This window comes from Bos indicus x Bos taurus, chromosome 2 (assembly GCF_003369695.1).
Source record: "Bos indicus x Bos taurus breed Angus x Brahman F1 hybrid chromosome 2, Bos_hybrid_MaternalHap_v2.0, whole genome shotgun sequence".
Taxonomy (NCBI): domain Eukaryota; kingdom Metazoa; phylum Chordata; class Mammalia; order Artiodactyla; family Bovidae; genus Bos; species Bos indicus x Bos taurus.
Genome location: NC_040077.1, coordinates 43,371,498 through 43,383,720, shown reverse-complemented (window position 1 = coordinate 43,383,720; position 12,223 = coordinate 43,371,498). Strand labels below are relative to the sequence as shown.

The window sequence follows — 12,223 nt, the reverse complement described above, 5'->3', positions numbered from 1 at the left end:
AAAATACATGCACTCAAATGTTCACAGTAGAATTATTTACAGTTGTCAGGGCAAGGAAGGAAACTAAGGGGTCTATCAACAGATGAATGGATAAAGAAAAGGTGATGAAGGTGCACTGTGATAAACACACAGTGCACGCACACACACACACACACACAGACCTGTGCGTGCACAAACAATGGAATACTATTCAGAAAACCACTAGATCATTTAGGTAGGACCTAAATCAAATCCCTTATGATTATACAGTGGAAGTGACAAACAGATTCAAGGGATTAGATCTGATGGAGTGCCTGAACAACTATGGACTGAGGTTCGTGACACTGTACAAGAGACAGGGATCAAGACCATCGCCAAGAAAAAGAAATGCAAAAAGGCAAAATGGCTGTCTGAGGCGGCCTTACAAACAGCTGAGAAAAGAAGAGAAGGTAAAGGAAAAGGAGAAAAAGAAAGATATACCCATCTGAATGCAGAGTTCCAAAGACTAGCACGGAGAGATAAGAAAGCCTTCCTCAGTGATCACTGCAAAGAAACAGAGGAAAACAACAGAATGGGAGAGACTAGAGAGCTCTTCAACAAAATTAGATATACCAAGGGAACATTTCATGCAAGGATGGATACAATAAAGGACAGAAACGGTATGGAGCTGACAGAAGCAGAAGATATTAAAAAAGGTGGCAAGAATACACAGAACTATACAAAAAAGATCTTCACGACCCAGATAGTCACGATGGTGTGATCACTCACCTAGAGCCAGACATCCTGGAATGTGAAGTCAAGTGGGCCTTAAGAAGCATCACTATGAACAAAGCTAGTGGAGGTGATGGAATTCCAGTTGAGCTATTTCAAATCCTAAAAGACGATGCTGTGAAAAGTGCTGCACTCAATATGCCAGCAAATTTTGAAAACACAGTAGTGGCCACAGGACTGGAAAAGGTCAGTGTTCTTTTCAATCCCAAAGTAAAGCAATGCCAAACTACTGCACAATTGCACTTATCTCATACGCTAGCCAAGTAACGCTCAAAATTCTCCAAGCCAGGCTTCAACAGTACGTGAACCGTTAACTTCCAGATGTTCAAGCTGGATTTAGAAAAGGCAGAGGAACCACAGATCAAATTGCCAACATCTGCTAGATCATCGAAAAAGCAAGAGAACTCCAGAAAAAACATCTGCTGCTGCTGCTAAGTCGCTTCAGTCGTGTCCGACTCTGTGATTCCAGACGCCAGGCCATCAGGCTCCCCGGTCCCTGGGATTCTCCAGGCAAGAACACTGGAGTGGGTTGCCATTTCCTTCTCCAATGCATGAAACTGAAAAGTGAAAGTGGAGTCGCTCAGTCATGTCCGACTCTTAGCGACCCCATGGACTGTAGCCCATCAGGCTTCTCCATCCATGGGATTTTCCAGGCAAGAGTACTGGAGTAGGGTGCCACTGCCTTCTCTGAGAAAAACATCTACTTCTGCTTTATTGATTACACGAAAGCCTTTGACTCTGGAAAATTCTTCAAGAAATAGGAATACCAGAGCACCTTACCTGCCTCCTGAGAAACCTGTATGCAGGTCAAGAAGCAACATTTATAACAAGACATGGAACAACAGACTGGTTCCAAATTGGGAAAGGAGCATGTCAAGGCTGTATACTGTCACTTGCTTACTTAGCTTATATGCAGGGTACATCATGCGAAATGCTGGGCTGGATGAAGCACAACCTGGAATCAAGATTGCCAGGAGAAATATCAATACCCTCAGAAATGCAGATGATACCACTCTTATGGCAGAAAGCCAAGAAGAACTGAAGAGCCTCTTGATGAAGGTCAAAGAAGAGAGTGAAAAACTGGCTTAAAACTCAACATTCAAAAAACTTAAGATCATGGCATCCAGTCCCATCATTTCAATGGCAAATAGACGGAGAAACACTGGAAACAATAAAAGACTTATCTTTTGGGGCTCCAAAATTACTATAGATGGTGACTGCAGCCATGAAATTAAAAGACGCTTACTCCTTGGAAGAAAAGCTATGACAAACCTAGACAGCATATTAAAAAGAAGAGACATTACTTTGCCAACACAGGTCCGTCTAGTCAAAGCTATGTACGGTTTTTCCAGTAATCATGTATAGATGTGAGAGTTGGACTATAAAGAAAGCTGAGCGCTGAAGAATTGATGCTTTTGAACTGTGGTGTTGGAGAAGACTCTTGAGAGTCCCTTCAACTGCAAGGAGATCCAACCAGTCCATCCTAAAGGGAATCAGTCCTGAATATTCACTGGAAGGACTTGTGCTGAAGCTGAAACTCCAATACTTTGGCCACCTGATGTGAAGAGGTGACTCATTTGAAAAGACCCTGATGCTGGGAAAGATTGAAGGCGGGAGACGAAAGGGATGACAGAGGATGAGTTGGCTGGATGGCATCACCGACTCAGTGGACATGAGTTTGAGCAAGCTCTGGAAGCTGGAGACTTCCAGGACAGGGAAGTCTGGTGTGCTGCAGTCCATGGGATCGCAAAGAGTCAGACACGACTGAGTGACTGAACTGAACTGAAAGTAATTTTGAACTAGTTCTTCATGTTTTGGAATAGAAAGTGTGATTACATCAAACTAAAAAAGCTTCTGCACAGTAAAGAAAATAGCAAAAAATAATCTTTGGAGTGGAAGAAAATGTTTGTAAACCATATAACTGATACAGGGTTGATAGCCACAATACATAAGAAACTCTTACAAATAAATAGCAAGAAATCGCAAATAATCCAATTAAAGAATGGGTGAAAAAGGCATACAAATGGCCATAAGGTACATTAGATACTCAACATCGCTAATCAGAGAAACACAAGTCAAAACTATAATGAGATATCACATCACACCTGTCAGGATAGCTGTTATCAAAAACCAAGAAATAACAAATGCTGGCAAGGGTGTGCAGGAATTGGATCCCCAGTATACTGCTGGTGGAAAGTAAGCTGTATAGCCACAATGGAAAACAGTATGGAAGTTTCTTATAAAATTGCACTTAAGCATATATAGTAGCTAAGAAATGGAAATAATCTAATTGTCCATGGATAAATTAATGGATAAAGAAAATATATATAAAATACACATACACACAAAACAAAACAATTTAGCCATAAAAATGAAATGAAATCTTGACACCTGCAACAAAATGGACAGACCTTGAAGGCTATGTGGAATAAGCCAGAGAGAGAAAGACAAGATTAATATAATCTCACTTACAAGTAGATTTTAAGAAAACAAAAAACCCAAGTTTACAGAAACAGAGAACAGATTGATGGCTGCCGTAGAGGAGGGTGGCTTGGCGGGTGAGAGAAATGGGTGAAGAGGGTCAAAATGCACAAACTTTTAGCTGTAAAACAAGGAAATCATGGGGGACAAAACGTACAGCATGGTGAGTATAGTTAGTAATACTGTTTCATGTCTTTGAAAGTTGCTTAGAGTAAGTCTTAAAATTCTACCTCACAAGAAAAAAAACAATGCTCATATGTTAACTAGATTTATTTATAGTAATCATTTAAAATGTATACAAGTACCATACTGAACCACTGCATTTACATCGGAAACTAATGTTTCATGTCAATTATACTTAATGAAAACACAAAAAAATTTCATAAGCTTTCCCCAATATTTACATGTCTTAGGACATATATCCTAGTGAGCACCTACTAGGGAGGGTAAACTGGAGTAAAGATGAAGTGAAAGTGAAAGTCACTCATTCATGTCCGATTCTTTGCAACTCCATGGACTGTGCAGTCAATGGAATTCTCCAGGTCAGAATACTGGAATGGATAGCCATTCCCTTCTCCAGGGGATCGTCCCAAACCAGGGATCGAACCCAGGTCTCACACTGCAGGCAAATTCTTTACCAGCTGAGCCATCAGGGAAGCCCAAAGATGAAGAACAAAGGGAAAAAATATGAGGGAGCCTGCAAGGATCAACAATAATGACCACAGTCTGAAAAAACTACAAGTAACTAAAATTTGTGTACCAGAAATCTAAGAATAAAAAAACAACAAGTTTTAAAATAAATACATTCTGTTTTTGGATAGGAAAACTTAAAATGAAAAACATTAAATGTTAGTTCTCTTAAAATGCAAGAATTAAATTTAATTCCAGATGAAAACACAGTTTTGCCTTTTAAGCATCTCTCTGTTTACGTATTTACAGATTATTTTTGGAGGGAACAGGGAAATGTACATGCTAATATCTGAAAACAGCAAAGGAAATAATGAAAAGAGAAACCATGAACAACCTGTCTTATTAAATATGAAATCTACTCTAAGTTTCCCTGGTGGCTCAGTGGTACACCATCCATCTGCCAACAGAGGAGACTCAGGTTCAATCCTAAGAGTCCCTGGAGATGGAAAGGGCAACCCAATTCAGTATTTTTTTTTTTTTTTAACTTACTTGTAATTGAAGGATGATTGCTTTACAGGATTGTGTTGGTGCCTGTCAACACTCCAGTATTCTTGCCTCGGAAAACCCATAGACAGAGGAGCCTAACAGACTACAGTCCAGGGGTCATCAGTCAGACATGAGTTGGGTGACTAAACAACAATAATCAGGAAAAGGTATAATAATGAATTAGAAACAGAGTGAAAAAGAAAACCCAGAAATAGATGTCAGAATATGTGAGAGTTTAATATATGACAAAGAAAGCTATTTCAATCAAGTGAGAAAAATAAAGGTTTGACACACAATTCAAACAACCAAAATATTAGTCATGGCGGTTTCCTCATGGAAAAAGAAACTTAAGGTAATTTACTTTCTTCTTTTTAACTTATATCTGCTTCATTTTCCTCCCAGTGAGCCCGTATTATTTAAATCAGCAGGAAAAACAAGACGCTATCATCAGTCAAAACCAAAAAGACATAAAATGAAAAAATACCAAGTAGATATTTTATAACCATTCAACTTTTAAAGCTTTTAAAAAAGATATAAGATTAGTATATTTAAATACAGTTCACAATTAAACATCTTTCCCCCCAGATTTACCATACCTGCAATTAATTCACAGCCTTCTGAATTTTCTCAACTATATGAGAATGACAACTACCTCTCAGGACTACTGTTTTGATTAAATGAGATCACACACATAAACTTCATACAGTTTTAAGGGGAAAAAAAACACCAGAAAATGCTTGGAGGCTAAAAAATACAGCTATTATCAATAACCATAAAATAGCCATCTTTAAGTGAGGCCTCGGGCTTACATTATTTTTCTAAACACCATGAAAAATGTATGAGAAAAGAGCATTCAGAACATTAGCAAAAAGAACTAGAATATTACTATCTTAAAATTAAGTACTGAGGGGAAAAAAAATGCTGTACAGCAATGTCATTCTCTCTTTTCCTAAGGAAAATCAAGTAACTTTTGTCTTTCTGATTCTGTGTTAAGGAAGATACAAGCAAAGAAGTATTTTAAACAACTAAATATTAGGAAAAATCTACATCAAATTTACAGTAATCGACAAAAGTAGACAAGTTTTTGTTTACAAAGGAGTAATCTTCTAATGTAATGCTTAATTGAAAATTATCAATTACTGTTTACCTGTTTCCATTCTAATTGTAAGCCTAGCCATGGCGAAGGGGATTGGGTAACTCAATAAAGCTATGAGCCATACCCTGCAGGGTTATCCAACACTGATAAGTCATAGTGAAGAGTTCTAACAAAACGAGGAACAGCAAATCACTCCAGTATTCTTGTCAGGAGAACCCCACGAATACTATGAAAAGGTAAAATGATATGATACTGGAAGATGAGCCCCCTATGTCAGAAGGTGTCCAATATGCTACTGGAGAAGAGAAATAAATAGCTCTAGAAAGAATGAAGCAGCTGTGCCAAAGTGAAAAACAACCCTCAGTTGTGGATGTGTCTGGTGGTGAAAGTAAAGTCTGATGCTGTAAAAAAAAATAATACAGCATAGGAAACAGGAATGCTAGGTCCATGAATCAAGGTAAATTGGAAGTGGTCAAATAGGAGATGGCCAAGAGTGAACACTGACATCTTACGAATCAGTGAACTAAAACTGATGTCAATGGCTGAATTTAATTCAGATGACCACTGTATCTACTACTGTGGGCAAGAATCCCATAGAAGAAATGAAGTAGCCCTCACAGTCAACAAAAGAATCAAAATGCAGTATTTGGGTATAATCGTAATAACAACAGAATCAACTCCATTCATCTCCAAGGCAAATCATTCAACATCACAGCATGTCTATGTGCCAACCACTAATACTGAAGAAGGTGAAGATGACTGGTTAAAGAACAGCTTCTAGAAATACTGTAAAAAAAAAAGTCCTTTTCATCATAGGGGATTGGAATGAAAAAATAAAAAGTCAAGAGATACTCAGAATAACAGGCAAGTGTGGACTTGAAGTACAAAATGAAGCAGGGCAAAGGCTAACAAGAGTTTTGTCAAGAGAACACGCTAGTCATAGTAAATATTTCAACAACCCAGGAAATAACTCTATACACGAACATCACCAGATGGTTAATACCAAAACCAGAGTGATTATATTTTTGTAGTCCAAGATGGAGAAGTTCTACACAGTCAGCAAAAACAAGACCTAGAGCTGACTATGGCTCCAATCACGAGCTCCTTATTGTAAAATTCAGGCTTAAATGGAAGAAAGTAGGGAAAACCACTAGGCCATCAGATATGACCTAAATAAAATTCCTTATGATTTTACAGGGAAGTGACAAATAGTTAAACGCGTTAGATCTCACAGACAGAATGCCTAAAGAACTACGGACAGAGGTGTAACACTGTTTAGGAGGCAGTGATCAAAACCATACCCATGAAAAATAAACGCAAGAAGGCAAAGTGGTTATCTGAGGAGGCTTTACAAATAGCTGAGGAAAGAAGAGAAGTAAAAGGCAAGGAAGAATGGTAAAGGTATACCAAACTGAGCACAGAGTTCCAGAGAACAGCAGAAAGGGATAAGAAGACCTTCTTAGATGGGAACGATGAAGGACAGAAATGGTTAAGGACCTAGTTAAGGACCTAACAGAAGCAGAAGAGATTAAAAGGAGGCAACAACACACAATACAACTATATATATATATAAAGGTCTTACTGACCCAGACAGGTAACTATGATGATTTAAAAAATCTAGATGATCTAGGTGGTTACTCACCTAAAGCCGGATATCCTGGAGTGTGAAATCAAGTAGGCTTTAAGATGCATCACTACAACAAAGCTAGTGGAGGTGATAGAATTCCAACTGAGTTACTTAAAATCCAAACATTTACCGTGGCTCAGACAGTAAAGCGCCTGTCTACAATGTGGGAGACCCAGGTTTGATCCCTGAGTCAGGAAGATCCCCTGGAGAAGGAAATGGCAACCCACTCCAGTACTAATGCCTGGAAGATCCCATGGATGGAGGAGCCTGGTAGGCTACAGTCCATGGGGTCGCCAAGAGTTGGACACGACTGAGGACTTCACTTCACTTCTTCACTTCAGCAGTGACCACAGTTCTGGAAAAGGTCAATTTTCATTCCAATCCCAAAGAAAGGCAATACCAAAGAATATTCAGACCAATGAACAACTGCACTCATTTCACACGCCTGCAAGGTAATGCTTAAACCCCTTCAAGCTAAGCATCAGCAGTACATGAACCGAGAAACTCCAGATGTACAAGCTGGGTTAAAAAAAGGCAGAGGAACCAGAGATCAAATTGCCAAGGTTCGCCGGTCATGGAGAAAGCAAAGACATTTTAGAAAAATATCTACTTCTGCTTCATGTGCTGCTCGTGCTAAGCTGCTTCAGTTGTATCCAACTCTTTGTGATCCCATGGACCATCAGGCTCCTCTGTCTGTGAGATTCTCCTGGCAAGCATACTGGAGTGGGTTGCCATTTCCTTCTCCAACTTCTGCTTCATTGATTTAGACTGTGGGGACCACAACAAACTGTGGAAAATTCTTAAAAGAGATGAGAATAGAGACCACCTTACCTGTCTCCTGAGAACCTGTATGTAGGTCAAGAAGCAACAGTTAGACATGGAACAATGGACTGGTTCCAAATTGGGAATGAGTACAACAAGGCTGTATATTGTCTCCCTGCTTATTTACCTTATATGCAGAGTACATCATGTGAAATGCCAGACTGTATGAATCTCAAGCTAGAATCAAGAATGCTGGGAGTAATACCAACAACCTCAGATACGCAGATGATTGCACTCGTAATGGCAGAATGTGAAGAGGAACTAAAGAGCCTCTTGATGAAAGTGAAAGAGGAGAGCGAAAAAGCTGGCTTAAAACTCAACATTCAAAAAACTAAGATCATGGCATCTGGTTCCATCACTACATGGCCAACAGAAAGGGAAAAAGTGGAAACAGTGACAGATTTTACTTTCTTGGGCTTCAAAATCACTGCAGATGGTGACTGCAGCCATGAAATTAAGACGCTTGGTTCCTTGGAAGGAAAGCTATGACAAACCTAGACAGTGTATTAAAAAGCAGACATCACTTTGCCAACAAAGGTCGGTAAGAGTCAAAGCTATGGTGTTTCCAGTAGTCATGTACAGATGTTAGACTTGGATCATTAAGAAGGCTGAGCCTGAAGAATTGATGCTTTCAAATTGTGGTGCTGAAGAAGAGTCTTGAGAATCCCTTAGACTGCAAGGAGTTCTCGCTAGTCACTTCTAAAGGAAATCAATCCTTAATATTCATGGGAAGAAGTGATGCTGAAGCTTAAGCTCCAATACTTTGTCTACCTGATGCGAACAGCCGACTGACTGGAAAGGACCCTGATGTTAGGAAAGATTGAGGACAAAAGGAGAAGGGAACAGCAGAGGATGAGATGGTCAGATAGTGTCACTGATTCAGTGGACATGAATTTGAGTAAACTCTGAGAGATAGTGGAGGACAGCGAACCCTGACGAACTGCAGTCCATGGGGTTGCAACGAGCTGAACACAATTTAGTGACTAAACAACAATAATCTCTCATTAAGTCCCAGGAAAATTATTTTTTAAAATCAATCAAACAATTTTTCAAACTTTGCCAGAGAAAAGAAAGGAAAAGGGTTCAACTGAGTAGATGATCTCACAGAATAAGGATCAGTCTTTCCTGGTGGTCCAGTGGTTAAGAATCTGCCTGCCAGTGCAGGGGACATAGCTTTGACCCCTGGTCAGGGAAAATTCCACACACCTTGGGGCAACTAAGCTGGTGCATCTCAACTACTGAGTCAGTACTATTCCACCCATGCTTTGTAACAAGAGAAGCTACCACAACAAGAAGCCCATGGACCACAACTAGAGAGTAGTCCTCACACGCTGCAAGCAGAAAAAGTACTTGCACAACAAAGATGACTCAGCACAGCCAAGAGTAAATAATAAATAACATTTAAAATACAGAGAAATAAGAATCAATGTAACAGGTAAACAATTATAATGAAATAAATATATTCCAAAGGTACTTACTGCGCCAGAAGTTGTACCTAAAAAAAAAATTGGGGGAAGAGTATTACAATGTGATAAATCATGCTGTCCTTGAGTTAACAGTTTTAGAATATTTATTCATACTACTTTTTCTCCTCATACCATCACACTAAGTATCCTAAGACTGTTCCATATGACTTATGTGCTTGCTCTCTCTCCCACAAAAATAAAACATCTATAGTGCAAAGCACTTTCAGAATTAAGCTGGCACTTTGAACTTTCAATCTATGAATTCACTTGACAGCTGTTAGAGAAGCTAACAGCTTGCCTTTTGTTTCTCCTCTTCCTTTTATTATAGCTGTCCCATCTTGACTAATTTCTGTTTCTCTGCTATACTACTGATAGTAATGAATGTGTATAGTAATGAATATTTCAGACCTCTGATTCTATTCTTTAAAGTGCAAGCCACTCAGTTGTATCTGATTCTTTGCAACTCCATGGACTGTAGCCTGCCAGACTCCTCTGTCCATGGATTCTCCAGGCCAGAATACTGGATTGGGTAGCTGTTTCCTTCTCTAGGGTATCCTCCCAACCCAGGTATCTAACCCAGGTCTCCCGCATTGCAGGCAGATTCTTTACTGCCTGAGCCACCAGGGAAGCCCTCTATGCTTTAGGTTTATGACAATTTCAATTATCTAGGTTCCAAAACACATGCTGTATAATATAGTATCCTTTGGCTATCACATATCCCTATTTAAATTAAATTAAGTAAAATTTTAATGTTCAGTTCCTCCTGTGCACTAGCCACATTTCAATACTCAATAATTACATGTGGCTATATATGACACTACAGATTACAGAACAATTCCTTCCTTTCAGAAAGTTCTATTAGATGGTACTATCTTAAACTACTACCAAAGCCCTCTTAAGATATAAAAGGAAATCCACATTAGTTACAAAGTTCATACAAATAATCTTTAACTTTACAAACAAGTAGCTTAAAATTGTATATAAAAAACAAACAATGACTGTAAAAAGAAAACAAAACTAAGTACATAGATACTAACAGCAATCAAAAGGAGCTAGTATGAAAATAACAGTAAGAGAGCCAGAGCATTTAAAAACTAAAAAGAAAATGTTAAGTAATTTTTCAGGATTATTTAGGGTAATAGTAATCAGCTCGAGATACCTAAATAGACCTAGAATACTATTCTAAAGTATATCAGAATATAGTTATAGCTTAAATGATAAAATCCATGAAACATCTTAAAAACATCAACTATGGCCCATATAAACCCACATACTGCATTTTAACATGTTTCAACTGATAATGTTCAAAAGAAAAAATGTTTTGGCAGAATCATGGGACAAAGTACACCATCTAGAATACATGGAACATTACTTGTGTATAACTGAAGCATTATTATTATACATTAAAGTCATACTATTTATAACACTCATAGGTAACCTGCTGGAAAAAAATATGCATTATCATAGGACTTACAAACTACACAGACCAAGCAGGTACCAAAAAAATGACTGAAGTAGTCCAGAAGGCTGAGAGTGCATGCTTGATATCTGAAGTATGTAGTCCCTATCCCATTCCACAAGGTTTGCTGAATACAAATATGGACTCAACCAGAATTTTTTTGGAGAAGGCAATGGCACTCCACTCCAGTACTCTTGCCTGGAGAATCACATGGACGGAGGAGCCTGGTAGGCTGCAGTCCATGGGGTCGCTAAGAGTCAGACATGGCTGAGCGACTTCATTTTCACTTTTTACTTTCATGCATTGGAGAAGGAAATGGCACCCCACTCCAGTGTTCTTGCCTGGAGAATCCCAGGGATGGGGGAGCCTGGTGGGCTTCTGTCTATGGGGTCACACAGAGTCGGACACGACTGAAGCAACTTAGCAGTAGCAGCAGAATTTTTTACTCAAATTTGAGTATCTACTGTACTGAGGACCACTGTAAATATTAAAAGTACAGATCATCCAACTTTAAAATAAATTCAATCTTTGTGTAAAATGATAAATTCAACTTTATATAAGCCTGCAGATTTTAATGTTAGCAACTAATTAAAAAATTAAAAACATTGTATGGGCCAAAGTATATCCTGTAGACCAAATCTGGTCCCAGAACCCCATACCTAAAATTACGACAATTTCTTATGGATTTAATTATGAACGCTATACAAAAAAAAAAAAAGGGAGCTGATTATAATGCCCAAGAGACATTGTTTTAGTCCTCATTCAAGGACAGTTGTGACTGTCTATATTAAGTCTAGTATATCACCATAAATGGTATACATACCTGCTGCTACATCCATATTATTTACTCCTGGCTATAAGAAGAAAAAGTGAAGTTAGTAACATTTACTTTGCACAAACTGTATTTTATACACAATCCTCATAAAGCATAGTCAATCAACCCCTTCTCTGTATTAATTCTCTAGTTACTGACTCAAAAATTTTGGTTAAGTTTTAGTGATCTTGGTTCCCTAAGCTTGCTATAAATTGTTAAAAACAAAACAGTAACCTGCAGCTACTGAAGCACTTTAAATGTTTTATTTATATGATCATCAATTATATAAAAGATCCACAATTCTAAGATCCAAAAAGCTGAAAACCTTTTAAATTTGGCATCAAAACTCATTACAGTGGCCAAAGCTATCCTGAGTAATAGGAATTCTTTAGTCTTATTTATTCCACATCAGAATAAACATCGCTATGTTCTGATTTAGAAATATGTGTTAGAAATTAAAGGGCACTGGCCAAGACCCTGTGGGCAATTTATACATAATTATTACATACTATATGCAGTGTACTACAATATT

At 38.3% G+C, this 12,223-nt stretch overlaps 1 protein-coding gene across 15 annotated transcripts in view; it reads right to left on the bottom strand.

The window, feature by feature from the left end:
• PRPF40A (pre-mRNA processing factor 40 homolog A) overlaps positions 1-12,223 on the bottom strand; it is a 61,320-nt gene that overhangs the window by 33,907 nt on the left and 15,190 nt on the right. For all 15 annotated transcript variants that reach the window (XM_027560608.1, XM_027560638.1, XM_027560622.1 and 12 more), the window contains 2 exons: positions 11,701-11,731; positions 9,431-9,447 (listed from right to left, as the gene is read on the bottom strand). In XM_027560608.1, coding sequence (XP_027416409.1) covers positions 9,431-9,447; positions 11,701-11,731 — 48 coding nt within the window. The remainder of the gene's footprint in view (positions 1-9,430; positions 9,448-11,700; positions 11,732-12,223) is intronic.